The following is a 12,996-nucleotide window of genomic DNA, read 5'->3' on the forward strand; positions in this document are numbered from 1 at the left end:
CTTAATTTTTAGATATAGAGAAAATGTCAAAGAGTTTAGCTGTATCAGACACCTGTTACATCTTGTGCTGCTGCTGCCAGCTCATGATAAACTTTAACAAACATCTGTCGGACTGTTTTTCAAGTTTACTTTTTAGGTTTTTTTTGTTAGGATTTCAGAATAAAAGCATCCAAACCCACATGTATACCTCTAACATAGAAACTAAACACACACTTTTGGATTTAGATTGTATTTGGCAGCTTTGACTTCTCCCTCTGCACTGGGTTAGGGTTAGGGTTAGGGTTAGCTGGAGCTAGTGTCGAGTAAGAGCTGTCATTAAAAATCAATTCTGAACAGCTGTTTTTTTAATGACTTTTTCTCCTCTATGTTCTTACGGTTGTGTTAGTTTTTACGCCCTGTTTCTTCTGTCCTCTCCTACTAACCCCAACATGCCCAAACTACCAATCTGAGCCTAAAGAAGCCCCCTCAGGCCGGCTGGCAGGAGCGATCCTGCACAAACTCGGCAGCATCCCAGCAGGAAAAAAGAGCTTTGGGTTCTGAGACTATTTACTTGTCTGACTTCATCATCTTGCCCCCCCCCCCCCCCCCCCCCCTCCCAAAACACACACACACACACACACACACACAAACACACACAGAGAGAGAGAGAGTTCCTGACTTACCAGGCTGTTTGCGACTCCAATCCATGAGTGAGGAAGTACAGTTAAACCCTTCTCCTCTGCTCAGCTCAGCTCCTGTAAATTCACTCTCTCCTTGTCTCCGTCTGCCTCTGAAACTCACTGCTTCTGCCTCGCTCTTTCAACCACTTCTCTCTTTTTTTTCTCTCTCTCTTTCTCTCTCACACTATCTCCGGTTTCTTTATCAGATTTTCTTCTTTTCTGTTTCTCTTTTTTAGTTTTTTTCCCCCCTCCATAGACAGATTCAGTAGTTCAGTTCAGCAGCTGTAGAGAGTTTAAACATGATTCCTCTGAAAGTCCCAGTGTGAGCGTACTGGAGAGAGAGAGACAGTTTTAGTGGGTGTGCGTGTGAATGGAGAGGGAGGGGCAGCAGGAGAAGGATCTAGCTGCAGTCTTGCAGCCTGATCTTCTAACCTAACTACACGACCTCTAACCCCCAACCATCCCCCTTCATGCCTAAACCTAACCAAGCGGGTGTGTCCTATAGATACTGCATATTTGGATTTACCTGTGCAGGGGGGAAACCTTTTCCAGATCCCAGCCCCCCTCTATTAGTGACTCTGTATCAATGTGCCTATTGTGTGCATGTGACAGATACTTCAGGTTAAGATGAATGAATGTTTAATAGAGTAAATGGAGTATTATTACAGCAGGATGGATTACCATTTTAGGAAATATAATAATGGACATTTTTTTATGGGGGGACATTTTGACATGTCACAGTACACAGGTGTTGAGTAGGGGTGGGTGGTCAATAGGGGGCAGTGTTTGAGATTATCACCCTAAAAAAAGCTGCCTAGGCTGAGCAACATGAACATTGATTTAAAGTGGGTTTAGTTTCTACCTGATGAATATAAAATAATGATGTTTTCAATGATCTTCTTCCACATTTCCACCAGCACTCTCTAAACTGATGTAGTATCAATCTGTTTATTTTCTGATTTCAGCTCATTTTTAAATAACATTATTATAATAAATACAAAGCTGTTCGTCATGGTGTTCTGACGCCACACCACCAAGACAAAAACAACATTATGTGACTCACTACATGGATAATAGATAAACATCCACCCTAATCACTGATATGTATCCTAACTCCTGACAGACAGACATTACTAACCGCTGTCTGCTGCTCACAGGCTGAAAACTCAGTAAAAGCAACAGCTTATTCCACAACAGGAAACAATTAGAACTCAGTTGCACCCAAATGGAATTCAGTTTGCTCTAGCACTTAAATTTAATAACCTCAATAAAAGATGATGTCACTATTGTTGAATCATTAGGGTTGTTAGAGCTTGAGGGTCAATAATATGATCTGAACACGGATCAGAAAGGAGATCAGAAGGAATTTATTAACAGTTTTCATATGTTAAAACATAGCCTACATATAACTATCATGTGAGAGCTGGCCAAGGTATCATCAGAAATTCTAATGATACTATACCTGAATTGATGTACTAATAATACAAAGGTGATTTCATTTGATTTCATTAAAAAAAGAAGCTAAACATGTCACATCTTACTGTATATGTTGTCTATAGTAGATGTACTTATAGGACAGCTGTAATCATTCCTCCTGTCCGTACCGGCCATTAAAAGATCCCCTTCCAATGTGATTTCTATATAGCCTGGGTAAACCCATGTTCTCTTTCCAGCGACATTCCACTTCACTCAGAAAGTTAGCATGGCCACGAAGACAAAATCTTCGCCTGAGATAGGGAACCAATCACAGAACAGGGCGGCGGGCTAAAGACGATGACGACCGTAGAGCGACTCTGTTTACATCCAGCATGGCGGCCATGGAGGTGTGTCGCTACCCGATGTGAGTCACACATGCGCAGTAGCGTCCGCCATCGTCCACCATCTTGGACAGTTACTTACGGCAACACCACTTGGACAAACTACTGTTATATGTTGGATAGATGTATTTCATACACGTTTCAGCAGTTGGATGCGAGTCCGCACAAAGTATAGAAACAATAGAAGTTCAACACAAGTTTGTACATCTGTATGTAACCGGGGAAGTATTAATACACAAGCGAGTTTTTTGCGCATGCGCAATGTCGCTACCCGATGTGAGTACGACCAAGCCGCCAATGTGAGTCGCTCATGTGCAGTGTTCATTCGTTTTTTTAAATATAAACTTTATTGATATATCCTGATTTGAATTAGCAGCTGATGTGACTGGGACTTTTTTCTTTTTACTTAGACTCTATTTTTTTTTTTTTAAAAGCCCTTGAAGGAAGTATTTATGAGTATTAATGTGAAAAATACACAGACACACAAACTTTCCTTGGGTCACGTGTTTAATGACTGACAGCTCTCTCTTTCGTAGCGGAGTTGCCGTACGTAACTATCAAAGATGGCGGACGATGGCCCACGCTACTGCGCATGTGTGACTCACATCAAGTAGCGCCTCACATCGGGTAGTGACAAGGTGCAGCAACCATTCGAAGCAGCAGTAGATTGTGTGCTAAATAAATTGGAAGGCAAGTTCACTTTGAAAATAGAACAAAAACTTTGCCACTAAAAACACTGTAACGTTGAAACATAGAAGATGAAGATTTGACTTATTTGGACGCTGAAGCTTCATATTAGCTTCAGATCAACTTTTAAATACATTTTTACACATAAGGAGGACTGTGGATTTAGTCCTCCATCACTTACATTGTAAGTTTATTATGCAGGAATCTTCTAATGGTCAGTATGGACTGGAAATATGGACTTTTTTTGTTTATTTGGGCTCTTGACTGTTGTTTTAAGGCAATGATGAAGCTGTCCTTTAATAAAATACTGTAAAAGTCTAAAAATTGGCAATTACAGGGTAGAGGTAATTGCTGAAATGTAGTGTAACAGTTTTACAAATCAAAAGTTCAGTAAGGTCACTTACACAGAAAAATCTACTGTATCTGTAAGTTTGATAATACTCGCTAATATTAGCCACATCAAATTACTGGTCATGCCAGATCCAGTAAGACTGTAGCAGCTAAAGTGTGTAAAATTGAGTAAGGGAGCATTACATTGCTTATGAAGTCTACTTTGTATTTGTACGTAGAAAAATGTGTTTTTTCTTATTTCATAAATTACATAAATTACATATAATTTTCTTGATTAATCAGTTATTTGGTCCATCGACTTATCATTGCACCTCTAATGTGATATATATAAATAACTTTTAATACTTGATTTTCATCTGTAATCAATGCTGCAAGACACATTTCAGTCAGGTGTCTGAATTATGTTCAATACCCAGCCCTGGATCAAATGTAGCAATATACTAAAGGGTTCATCTAACTATTTATTTACATCAAACTGTTTTCGACGTCAAGGAACATTCAATTTACATGTCATGTTACGCAGAATATAGAATGTCCTCCGAGTTGCATCAGCTGATACACACATCATGTGCAGTAAACCCAATTATAGCTGTATGTTGTCCATGAGTCTCATTAGAAGGATAAGTGTGTCTGTGTGCATGAGAGCATCGGTGAAATTATACAAATCAGCACCAGCACTTACGTTAGGAGCGCTTTCTAACAGTGCAGCTGTACACACCAAGGAGCACACAAGACTAGCCCATTGTGTCCCTGTACTTGTGCACATTCTTCATTATAACAAAGTTAGAGAAAAGTGCTTCACTTACAGTTTGGATGTTGCTTAAGGTTTGGCAGCAGCAGCACAGATCTGTAGCAACAACCAGAGAGACACCTGGAATGCTTGTGGTGTCTGAACGTTAGGGGCATAACATAATCAGAAATCAGTTTTAACATTAAAGATGCGTCTGTGTTGGTACATGGACTCCTGGATCGATATAAATCTATCAAGACGCAGTCAATGGCCCGGTTCTAAACGTATTAATTGTATAAACTGAAGCTTTGGTGTTGATTCTGCTTTTTTGGTCATTTAAATACGCACTCTTTTAAATGCATCTTTTCTTCAATTGGTGGGGGATTCCATGTGATTGAAAGCTCATTATTTGAGCTTGAGTTAAGATTTTTTATTGTGTCAAAATACTGTGTCCAAAGTCAAGAATGAGTTTTCATGTTAAACCTCAAAACTACATTTTTCCAGCATTTCTACACCACCTTATATTCATAAAAACATTGTAGCCTAAAATGGTTTTAGTTTGCAGGCTGCTGGTTGATATTTAAGGTCAAACCTAGACGAACAATTTAAGTAAATGAATCAGCTTTACAAGACATCACAATTTGGATTTGGATAATAAAAACCTGGTTATACAATGAGAAACCTGAGGGCTGCTGTTTCTCAATACTCACGTGGATGTTTGATGTGAAAGCATGTGTCAATTTCGAGAGCCTCACGATCAATGTGTGAGACTCGCCTTTAAGGTATCACCGAAGTGATTAGGATCGATTCTGGGGTGAACATGAATGTCTGTCTCAAATCTTGTGGCAAAAATTTGCTGAGACATTTTGTCTCAACCCACAGATGTCAAAGAATGCCTGGTGGTGCTAAAAGAAGAGTGAGGGCATCACCAGAGGGATTAGGATTTATCATCAGGGCACCATGAATGCCTTTATCCATGGTGGACCGACCAACAGGCCAACATTGCAATCTATAAACCACAAAGGTTGACTGCCTTTAAGCAGAAGTAATCCCACAGAATTGATTAAGCAAGTCAAGAAAGTTACACATGAATGTTTCTTGATGATTGATGATGGAAGTTGCTCTAATTGAACATGAAGATGGACGTATTGGTGAACATAGACTGTTAACTTCTTTCTAATAGTCCTGTACCTTGTTTTTATCGTGTTTTCGGTTGCGTACTATTGGTGATGGTGATCTTAGACAATAAATGAGTCTGATGGATGTGGCTGCCACAAAGAAACAAGGAAGTAATTTTACTACCTCTCTATCCACAGTAAAGTAGTCTTCTGTAATAGGACCACATTAGTCCATTGGGAGACAAATCCTGATAAAGTCTGATCTCACTGCTCGTCCAAAACACCCACAAACCACTCTCTTCTCAATGAGGGTTGCATTATTGCTGCACCAAGATTGAAAAGCCAATACAAGTGTTTTTATGTTGTTGTCATTAGCCTGTTAGTGGGTTCAAAAAGTCAACATTAGCTAAGCCCAGCGTAAACTGGTCATCAACTGACATATTCATTGCTGGTTACTGATTTATTTGTTTGTTTGTCATCCTGGAAAGACTTTCCATCAGACTTCCTCAAACTGAGTACAACAACACTGGGGGGATGAATAAATGAATGGCTGAGGGGGGAGGATTATGTAGGAAGGGTTTCATTATGATTTTCTCTTCATTAAAAATCCCTCCATTCTTTATTTTTTTTTTCCACAGACACATAATGACTGAGCTGATTGAAACCGAGAGGCTATATGTTGAGGAGCTGCAAAGCATTATGGAGGTACAGTATATCTCTTCCTAAAGGATTTTGTCAACCATTTCACTACACGTCATGGCTCAATATAGATGCAATCTTATACTGTTAAGTTGGATTAGCTTGAGAAATAAACCAATAAACAATTTTTGATATTTGCTCTTGGTACATCTTATTACAACTTTGGATTATTGTATTGCTTTTGTATATTGTCATCACTTAGTTACTATCAGACAGGTTATGAATCATCACAATTCATTGAGTAACCACCTGGACTGCATTCAGGTATTTGCTGTGGTTGTGCGCACAGTTTTCCGGTGTATTGATTTACTCTTTACTGTGTTTTAGGCGGGCTCGCTTTTTACCTCCAAAAAAGTGGTTTATTTAACTGTTGTCTTGTTATAAAATCAGTCTACAAAACTACTACAAAACTACAAAAATTAGATCTTATTTATATATTTAAATATACTGGTTCAGGTAACACTCCATGTTTTTCCAATGTGTATTAATAGTTAGAAAGAGATGGAAATGATCAAAGTAACATATTTACTCTTTTTAATTCTACTCCACTATGTGCAGCCTACACAATATGAATGATATGTTAATAATATGATGCTGTGGTATATAATGAACTACCCAATATGTGAAGTAGGCAAAATTAGCTCCATTTTCTATTAGCTACAACACTGAAAATCTGTTTACATGAATGCATCAGTAATAATAAAACAAAAATATGATATAGAATCTATGTAGAATCTGAATATAGACTATTATTCATAATGAGTACTTTTACCTCTCAGAGACCCTGTTTACACCTGGCATTAACATGGGTCTCAGGTGGTCCTCATGTGTGACCGTAAAGGACCTAACAGGAAAATATGTCATCAATGTAGGACGTGGTGGTTGATTTGGTTAAAGTGCATCAGTGGTGATTTGGTTAACCCGGTTATCTGTATTAGTTCTTGGAACCTGTGAGCCCTTTTTAGGCTGTACCAAAAACAAGTCTGGGACTTGTCTGACTTACTTAATAACTGTGCGTGGGGACCTTTGAGCTTCTAGCAGAAGTGGTGACATAGGAATCTGGACACAAGTGATCAGCTCTAGATACATAATAGAGACAGGTGTGAACGGCAATTTGTCTCAGCTGTCCACTTCTGATTGAATCACCTGCCAGGTCTAAACTGCTTCATACATATCTGCATTTTCCTGATACTATTTATTTACTTTTATATGAGTAACATTTTGAATACAGGACAGTTACTTTTAATAGTATCTTCATTGTAACTAAGGGACTCAAAACAGATTGAATTAAAGAATGGACAAAGCTGAAGCAACAGAAGCTGAGATATCTTGACTTTCCAAAAATATGGGTGGGTCCAAAAATATTGTTTCCCACACTTCCCATGATGCGGTATATTTTTGTTAGACCCTCCCTGTCGGTTTAATGCCCACATCTTTCAAACTTCATCCACTTAGGTTGTGTCACAGGCTTTCTGTGTCTTCAAACCCAAACTGAGATTACTCAAGTTATGTCACTTGTGTAACTCTCTTAGAGCCACAGAAGACATCATACATAGTCACTCACAGGCTGAATTTTTAACCCCCCCCCCCCCCCCCCCCCCCCCCCTAACCCTAACCCAGGCCAGAAATCAGAAGATCCCTTCCTAATGCCCTTAAAAAGGCTTGACTAACTCAGACTGCTGAAGACTCATATAAGCTTCACACTGTGGATTATGTCCTCCATCACTTCAATTGAAAGCACATTTGATACGTAAATTCTCCAAATACAGCTACATACTGTTTATATCCCGATTGTTAAAGAGCTCTCACAAAGGCCATGCTGTCATACAGTAACTCATACTGATGCACAGTGCTAATCTTTAAATTTCATCCAATACAGACAGCCAGTGTAATCAACGTCACGTTTATTAGTGATCATTACATATGCCCCATATGGAGTTATTAGTCAAAAGATGCACTTTAGTTCCTCCTCATTAGGTAATCATTAAATAAATGTTGTGTTATGTTACGGATGATAGAAGAGAACTCAATGTGTTGTCTTGTATTTCTGAGCTTGACACAGCTCTGTGTATTGGATTTGCAGCTACATTCTCCATGCAAATAGTCTCCAATCCAGATATCCAATAGCTACCATGACTATCGGTGCATCTCTGAGCTCATTAACCACATCGATTTCCATTCAGTAGAAAAGAACACTGCATTTGTTCTCCTCATAAATCCAACTTGCAGCTTCCTGCCAGTGTATGAACTTCATATGATCTCCTGGGTTGAATATGTCCCATCCATTTTCTGTTGGATTAGTGGTGGAACTCCCATCAGGAAGGCATTGATTCTGACTGTATAGTATATTGATCACATCAAACAGAGCACGGTGTGTTAGTGTATATTAGTCTATTTGTCATTCTCATCACCTGCAGGCATTGATCTCTGGGTTGCGTTTTTTGCCGCCCCTGTGCCAGTTTATTTATGGGTCTTTTTTCTATTTGCCTTTTTTTTCCTCCTCCTCTTCCACAGGGTTATTTTGCAGAGCTGGATAACTCGGAGCTCAGCCACCTCATCCCCCCGTCCCTAGAGAACAAGAGAGATGTGCTGTTTGGTAACCTGCCACAGATATATGAATTTCACAACAGGTAGGCGGGATGTTTTTCTGCACACTGCCCTGATATATATTCTGTATCTTGGAAGCTGAGCACAAGATAACCTGGCATATAGAGGAATGAGGAACTGCTGTATACTAAATAAAGATGATAGATTATTTCCTTTTATGCATAAGATATAGGAAAATCCTTGATCCTGTTCCTTGGATAACAAATATCTGCCTATACAGAGTCTGATCTGATACATATTTCTATCTAAATGACACAGCTCAGCACTACATTTACATTAATCATTTGACAGATGCTTTTGTGTTAAGCAGTGTACAAATAAGGCACAGTCTTCATTTGAAAATAGGATATAGAATAAAATATGCCTGAAAATTACATTATATAGAAATGAATTTATTGTGCCAAGATAGTTACATAAAATACATATCAGCAGAAGATATGCAGTGTTGATTGGATGTGGGGTACATTAAACCGCCTATAGGCTGAATTTAGCACACCTGTCACGTGCCTCTTAATCCAAATACTGGAGATCCTGGTTACAAATGATTAAATGGATTCATTTAAATTAGGGATGCACCGAAAATTCGGCCACCGAAAATCTTCGGCCGGAAATGGCCCAAAAGCGCATTTTCGGTTTTAGGCCGAAATACTTTTATCACCGAAACAACACGGCCGAAACAGCTAACTAAAGAGATCAGCTCCTCTGATGCATCTGTAGCAGACGTTATTCCTTTAATTGCAGCACTAAAGTGTAGTACACTCTTAGAGTCTGTGAGCACACGTTTCACTGAGATCTATTTGGATCCTCTGCACTTCATTGCGACTGTACTTGATCCGCGTTATAAAGATCATTACCTGGATGTGGGATTAAAGCAGCGCGCACGAGAAATGATCCAGGCCGCGATGGATGCGGAGAACCCGCTTGGAGACGGAGAAGCGCACAGCACAGTAGAAGGTGTGTGTGTTTGTGTGACTATAAATGCAGTGCGTGAGAGTAAAGCGTCCTTATAACTCTGTGTTGCTGCTTATTAGACCGACACCCCCCCCCCCCCGGACCGATACTGATCGCATTTTTTAATTTCTTTCAGTGTTTCGGTTTTCGGCCTTGGTTTCCTCATTTTCGGTTTTCGGCCTTCGGCCTTGGTTTCCTCATTTTCGGTTTTCAGTTTCGGACAAGAATTTTCATTTCGGTGCATCCCTACTTTAAATGATTGATATGATATGGAAGTGACTATAATTAAAGCAGATGATATGAGTTGCCACATTTGTCATTATAACCAGTGAAAGAGGTGATCCACAAGCTAAAAATGAGAAGCTGCTACTGGAATGTTTTATACAGAGAGAGGAACCATAACAGATTGAATAACGTCAGAGTTTAAAATCCATTTATTTCTCATAACTCACACCACTGCGTTCAAGTATGTTTTCACTAAGCAGTAAAGTGCTGCACCATAGAGCCCAGCTGTAGACAAAAACACACACAGAGTACAGTAAAGAAAGGATGGGATATGATGACTCATGTCACTAAAAGCTGAGTTAATACTTTCCGATTTCCCTGCCGTGTCTGTGTTTCTCAGTCACAAGACAGCTGGTTCCTGCTGAAGATGTAAACTGTTGAAAACAAGTCACAAATGTGTATTTTCATTTCTACAGACGCTCACTTGTTTTCTAAACCCAGCTGGTTGCTGTCACTTTTATCAAACATAACACACACAGGATAGAATAGTGCATTTATTGAGGACTATGTTCAGCTGTAGATGAATCTACATTTGGTGCTCTAGTGAGTATTTCAAACAGCAGGACAGTGTGTGTGTGTGTTCATGGTAACATGTGATAATGTGACTCATTGTTGTGTTTTTAATAGTTTTTACCCGGATTCACCACACATGATATCATACAGTTGTTATAAGTTATGTTTAGTTTGAGTTTACTTTAGGTTTAGTTCACTTTAGTTAACTTTAGTGTAGGTTTAGTTTACTTTAGTTTTAGTTGAGTTTAATTTACTTTAGTGTAAGTTTAGTTCATTTTACTTTAGTTAATTTCAGTTTAGTGTAGGTTTAGTTTAGTTTAGTTTAGTTTAGTTCATTGGCCACACATAGTATCATAAAACCTGTAGTTTAACACTAAAAACACATTAGTTGGGTTTAGTTTAGTGTAGTTTAGTTTTAGTTTAGTTTACTTTAGTTTAGTTTCTTTTGCACAAATTAAAAATTACACAAAAAATGACAAAGAACAAATAATATAATGCAGTGACAGAAAGACAGAAAACTCAAGTGTGTTTATTTGACAAAATAAAAGCAGAAAAATGAGTGTGAGTGTGTGTTCATGTGTTAGTAAGGAGGATATTGGTTTATAATCTGTATATGATACATGACAACTATGAGTTAAACAAATGAAACATAGATAGATGGAGAAAAGTTATAGTTACAAAACTGCAGTTAAATGTTCCTTTAAGCATCTTTTATGACATTTTAAAGTTTTTTGTCAGGTGGGAAAAGCCGTTGACTAGGTTCTCAAGTAGTGTTTGTTTAGGTATGTGTCAGCACAATTTCATTTCACATCAGTCAGGTTAAAATTAATCTATTTGTCGTTGCTGCAGATTTTGGTAATGAGTGAGTATGAGGAACTTGAGATGAGTAACATTTGATAACATAGAAATAACTCTTATACCAGTACTGTATAAGAGTAGTGTATATCAGTAGTTTCAAAGTACTGTCAGTTACCAAGTGTTACCAATATTATGAGATAGATGGATAGATATACTAATAAACATTGTTATGTTATGTTTTATGATAACGGTGGTCAAAGGTGTTCTGTATTCAAACACTACACACAGTATTGATGACATCAGTTATTGTCTCCTGACTCACTCCCACAACCTTGTGTCCACAGCTCCCTTATCCAATGAAGACATCACACACACACTCAGCTTCCTCATTGCAATCAAATGATAAGACCATATTATTTATAGATCTATTGTATTTGAATAGCGGGAGCAACATGAAATAAACTATGTAGGTCATGTAACCCTTTGACCTCACACTGAGTATGATCTTTGTTAAACGCTGGCTCTTTATTGCTCAGATGGAGACTTGAACCACACCTAAGATAAGTGCAGCAAGGATAATACACCATAAACGGACTCAACTTTTATACAGGGTGTCCATAAAAAGCAAATGAATAGACAAATCTGTGGAAATGTAATCATTTAATACACCTCTATATGGGCACCATGACTTGCACGAAGCACATCAAGACGGTACTGGATTCCCTGCCATGTTGGCTGTAGCATAGCCTCATCAATGGAGGCAATGGCATCAGTGATGTTTAGCTTCAGGTCGTTGATGTCCCGTATCTTTGTTCCATACACACATGCAATGTGATTAAAAACTACTATAACCACTGAGTACATAGAACACATCTGATTAACATATCTCATCAATTGCTTTTGTAATGATTTTTTTAAATTGTAAAGAGACTTTGTGGACACCCTGTATAACTAGATACAAAATGAATGTTTCCATTACCAGCTGTTGTTGATGTGGTGCTCATCTATGTTATCTGTGGTTTACCTCCACACACTCCTCTATATCCATATTAACTTCATCATTTATTGGTTATTAAAATGAATATGAGATAGACATAGATCTGTGTCTGCTTTGTTTTGAAACACGAGTCGTACCACCAAATCATTTTTCACCTTCGCTCTAGCAGTGTCAGCAATGTCTCTATGGCAACCGGCACCGCTGCCATGTGTGTGTGATGAATCCAGACTGCAGAGTAATCAGTGTGGGCCGCTTGTTGTTTTGGTTGAGTTTGACGAACAGGTTGGAGAGAGAGGTCACGCTAAGATAACAGCAAAGTGACCATTTACAGCTAGTTTAAGCAGGAAACATGATATCTTTCAAAATAAAGCTGAAATTAAACTGAAATGTAATGTTCGTCATTAGGCAAGGCACGCCAAATGTATTTGTAAAGCATATTTCAGTAACAAGGCAATTTAAAGTGCTTTACATAAAACATAAAAGATGTAAAAGCAACATGTGAAAATAAAAAGACATTTAAATATGATTAAAAGTGTTAAATTGGAAATGAAATGAAGCTAAGACAGATAAAGACAGGAGAATTCAATGTTACAGTGCAGTGAGAGATATTAACCCTAAAATTGTGATTTAATAAAAAGCAGTCGCAAACAGAAAAGCCAGGATTTAAAAGAACCGACAGTTGGAGCAGACCTGCAGTCTTCTGGGAGTGGGTAGTTATTACCAGTTGGTTTTCTATCATGGTGATGGTAAATGGCCAGACTTTCAGAACTCAAAGCAGACAGTA

General features: G+C 38.4%; 1 protein-coding gene across 3 annotated transcripts in view; it reads left to right on the forward strand.

The window, feature by feature from the left end:
* Positions 1–12,996, forward strand: part of mcf2l2 (MCF.2 cell line derived transforming sequence-like 2) — a 148,643-nt gene that overhangs the window by 76,802 nt on the left and 58,845 nt on the right. For all 3 annotated transcript variants that reach the window (XM_062423509.1, XM_062423508.1, XM_062423507.1), the window contains exons 16-17: positions 6,001–6,067; positions 8,576–8,691. In XM_062423509.1, the coding sequence (XP_062279493.1) occupies positions 6,001–6,067; positions 8,576–8,691 (183 nt within the window). The remainder of the gene's footprint in view (positions 1–6,000; positions 6,068–8,575; positions 8,692–12,996) is intronic.

This window comes from Scomber scombrus, chromosome 8 (assembly GCF_963691925.1).
Source record: "Scomber scombrus chromosome 8, fScoSco1.1, whole genome shotgun sequence".
NCBI lineage: Eukaryota > Metazoa > Chordata > Actinopteri > Scombriformes > Scombridae > Scomber > Scomber scombrus.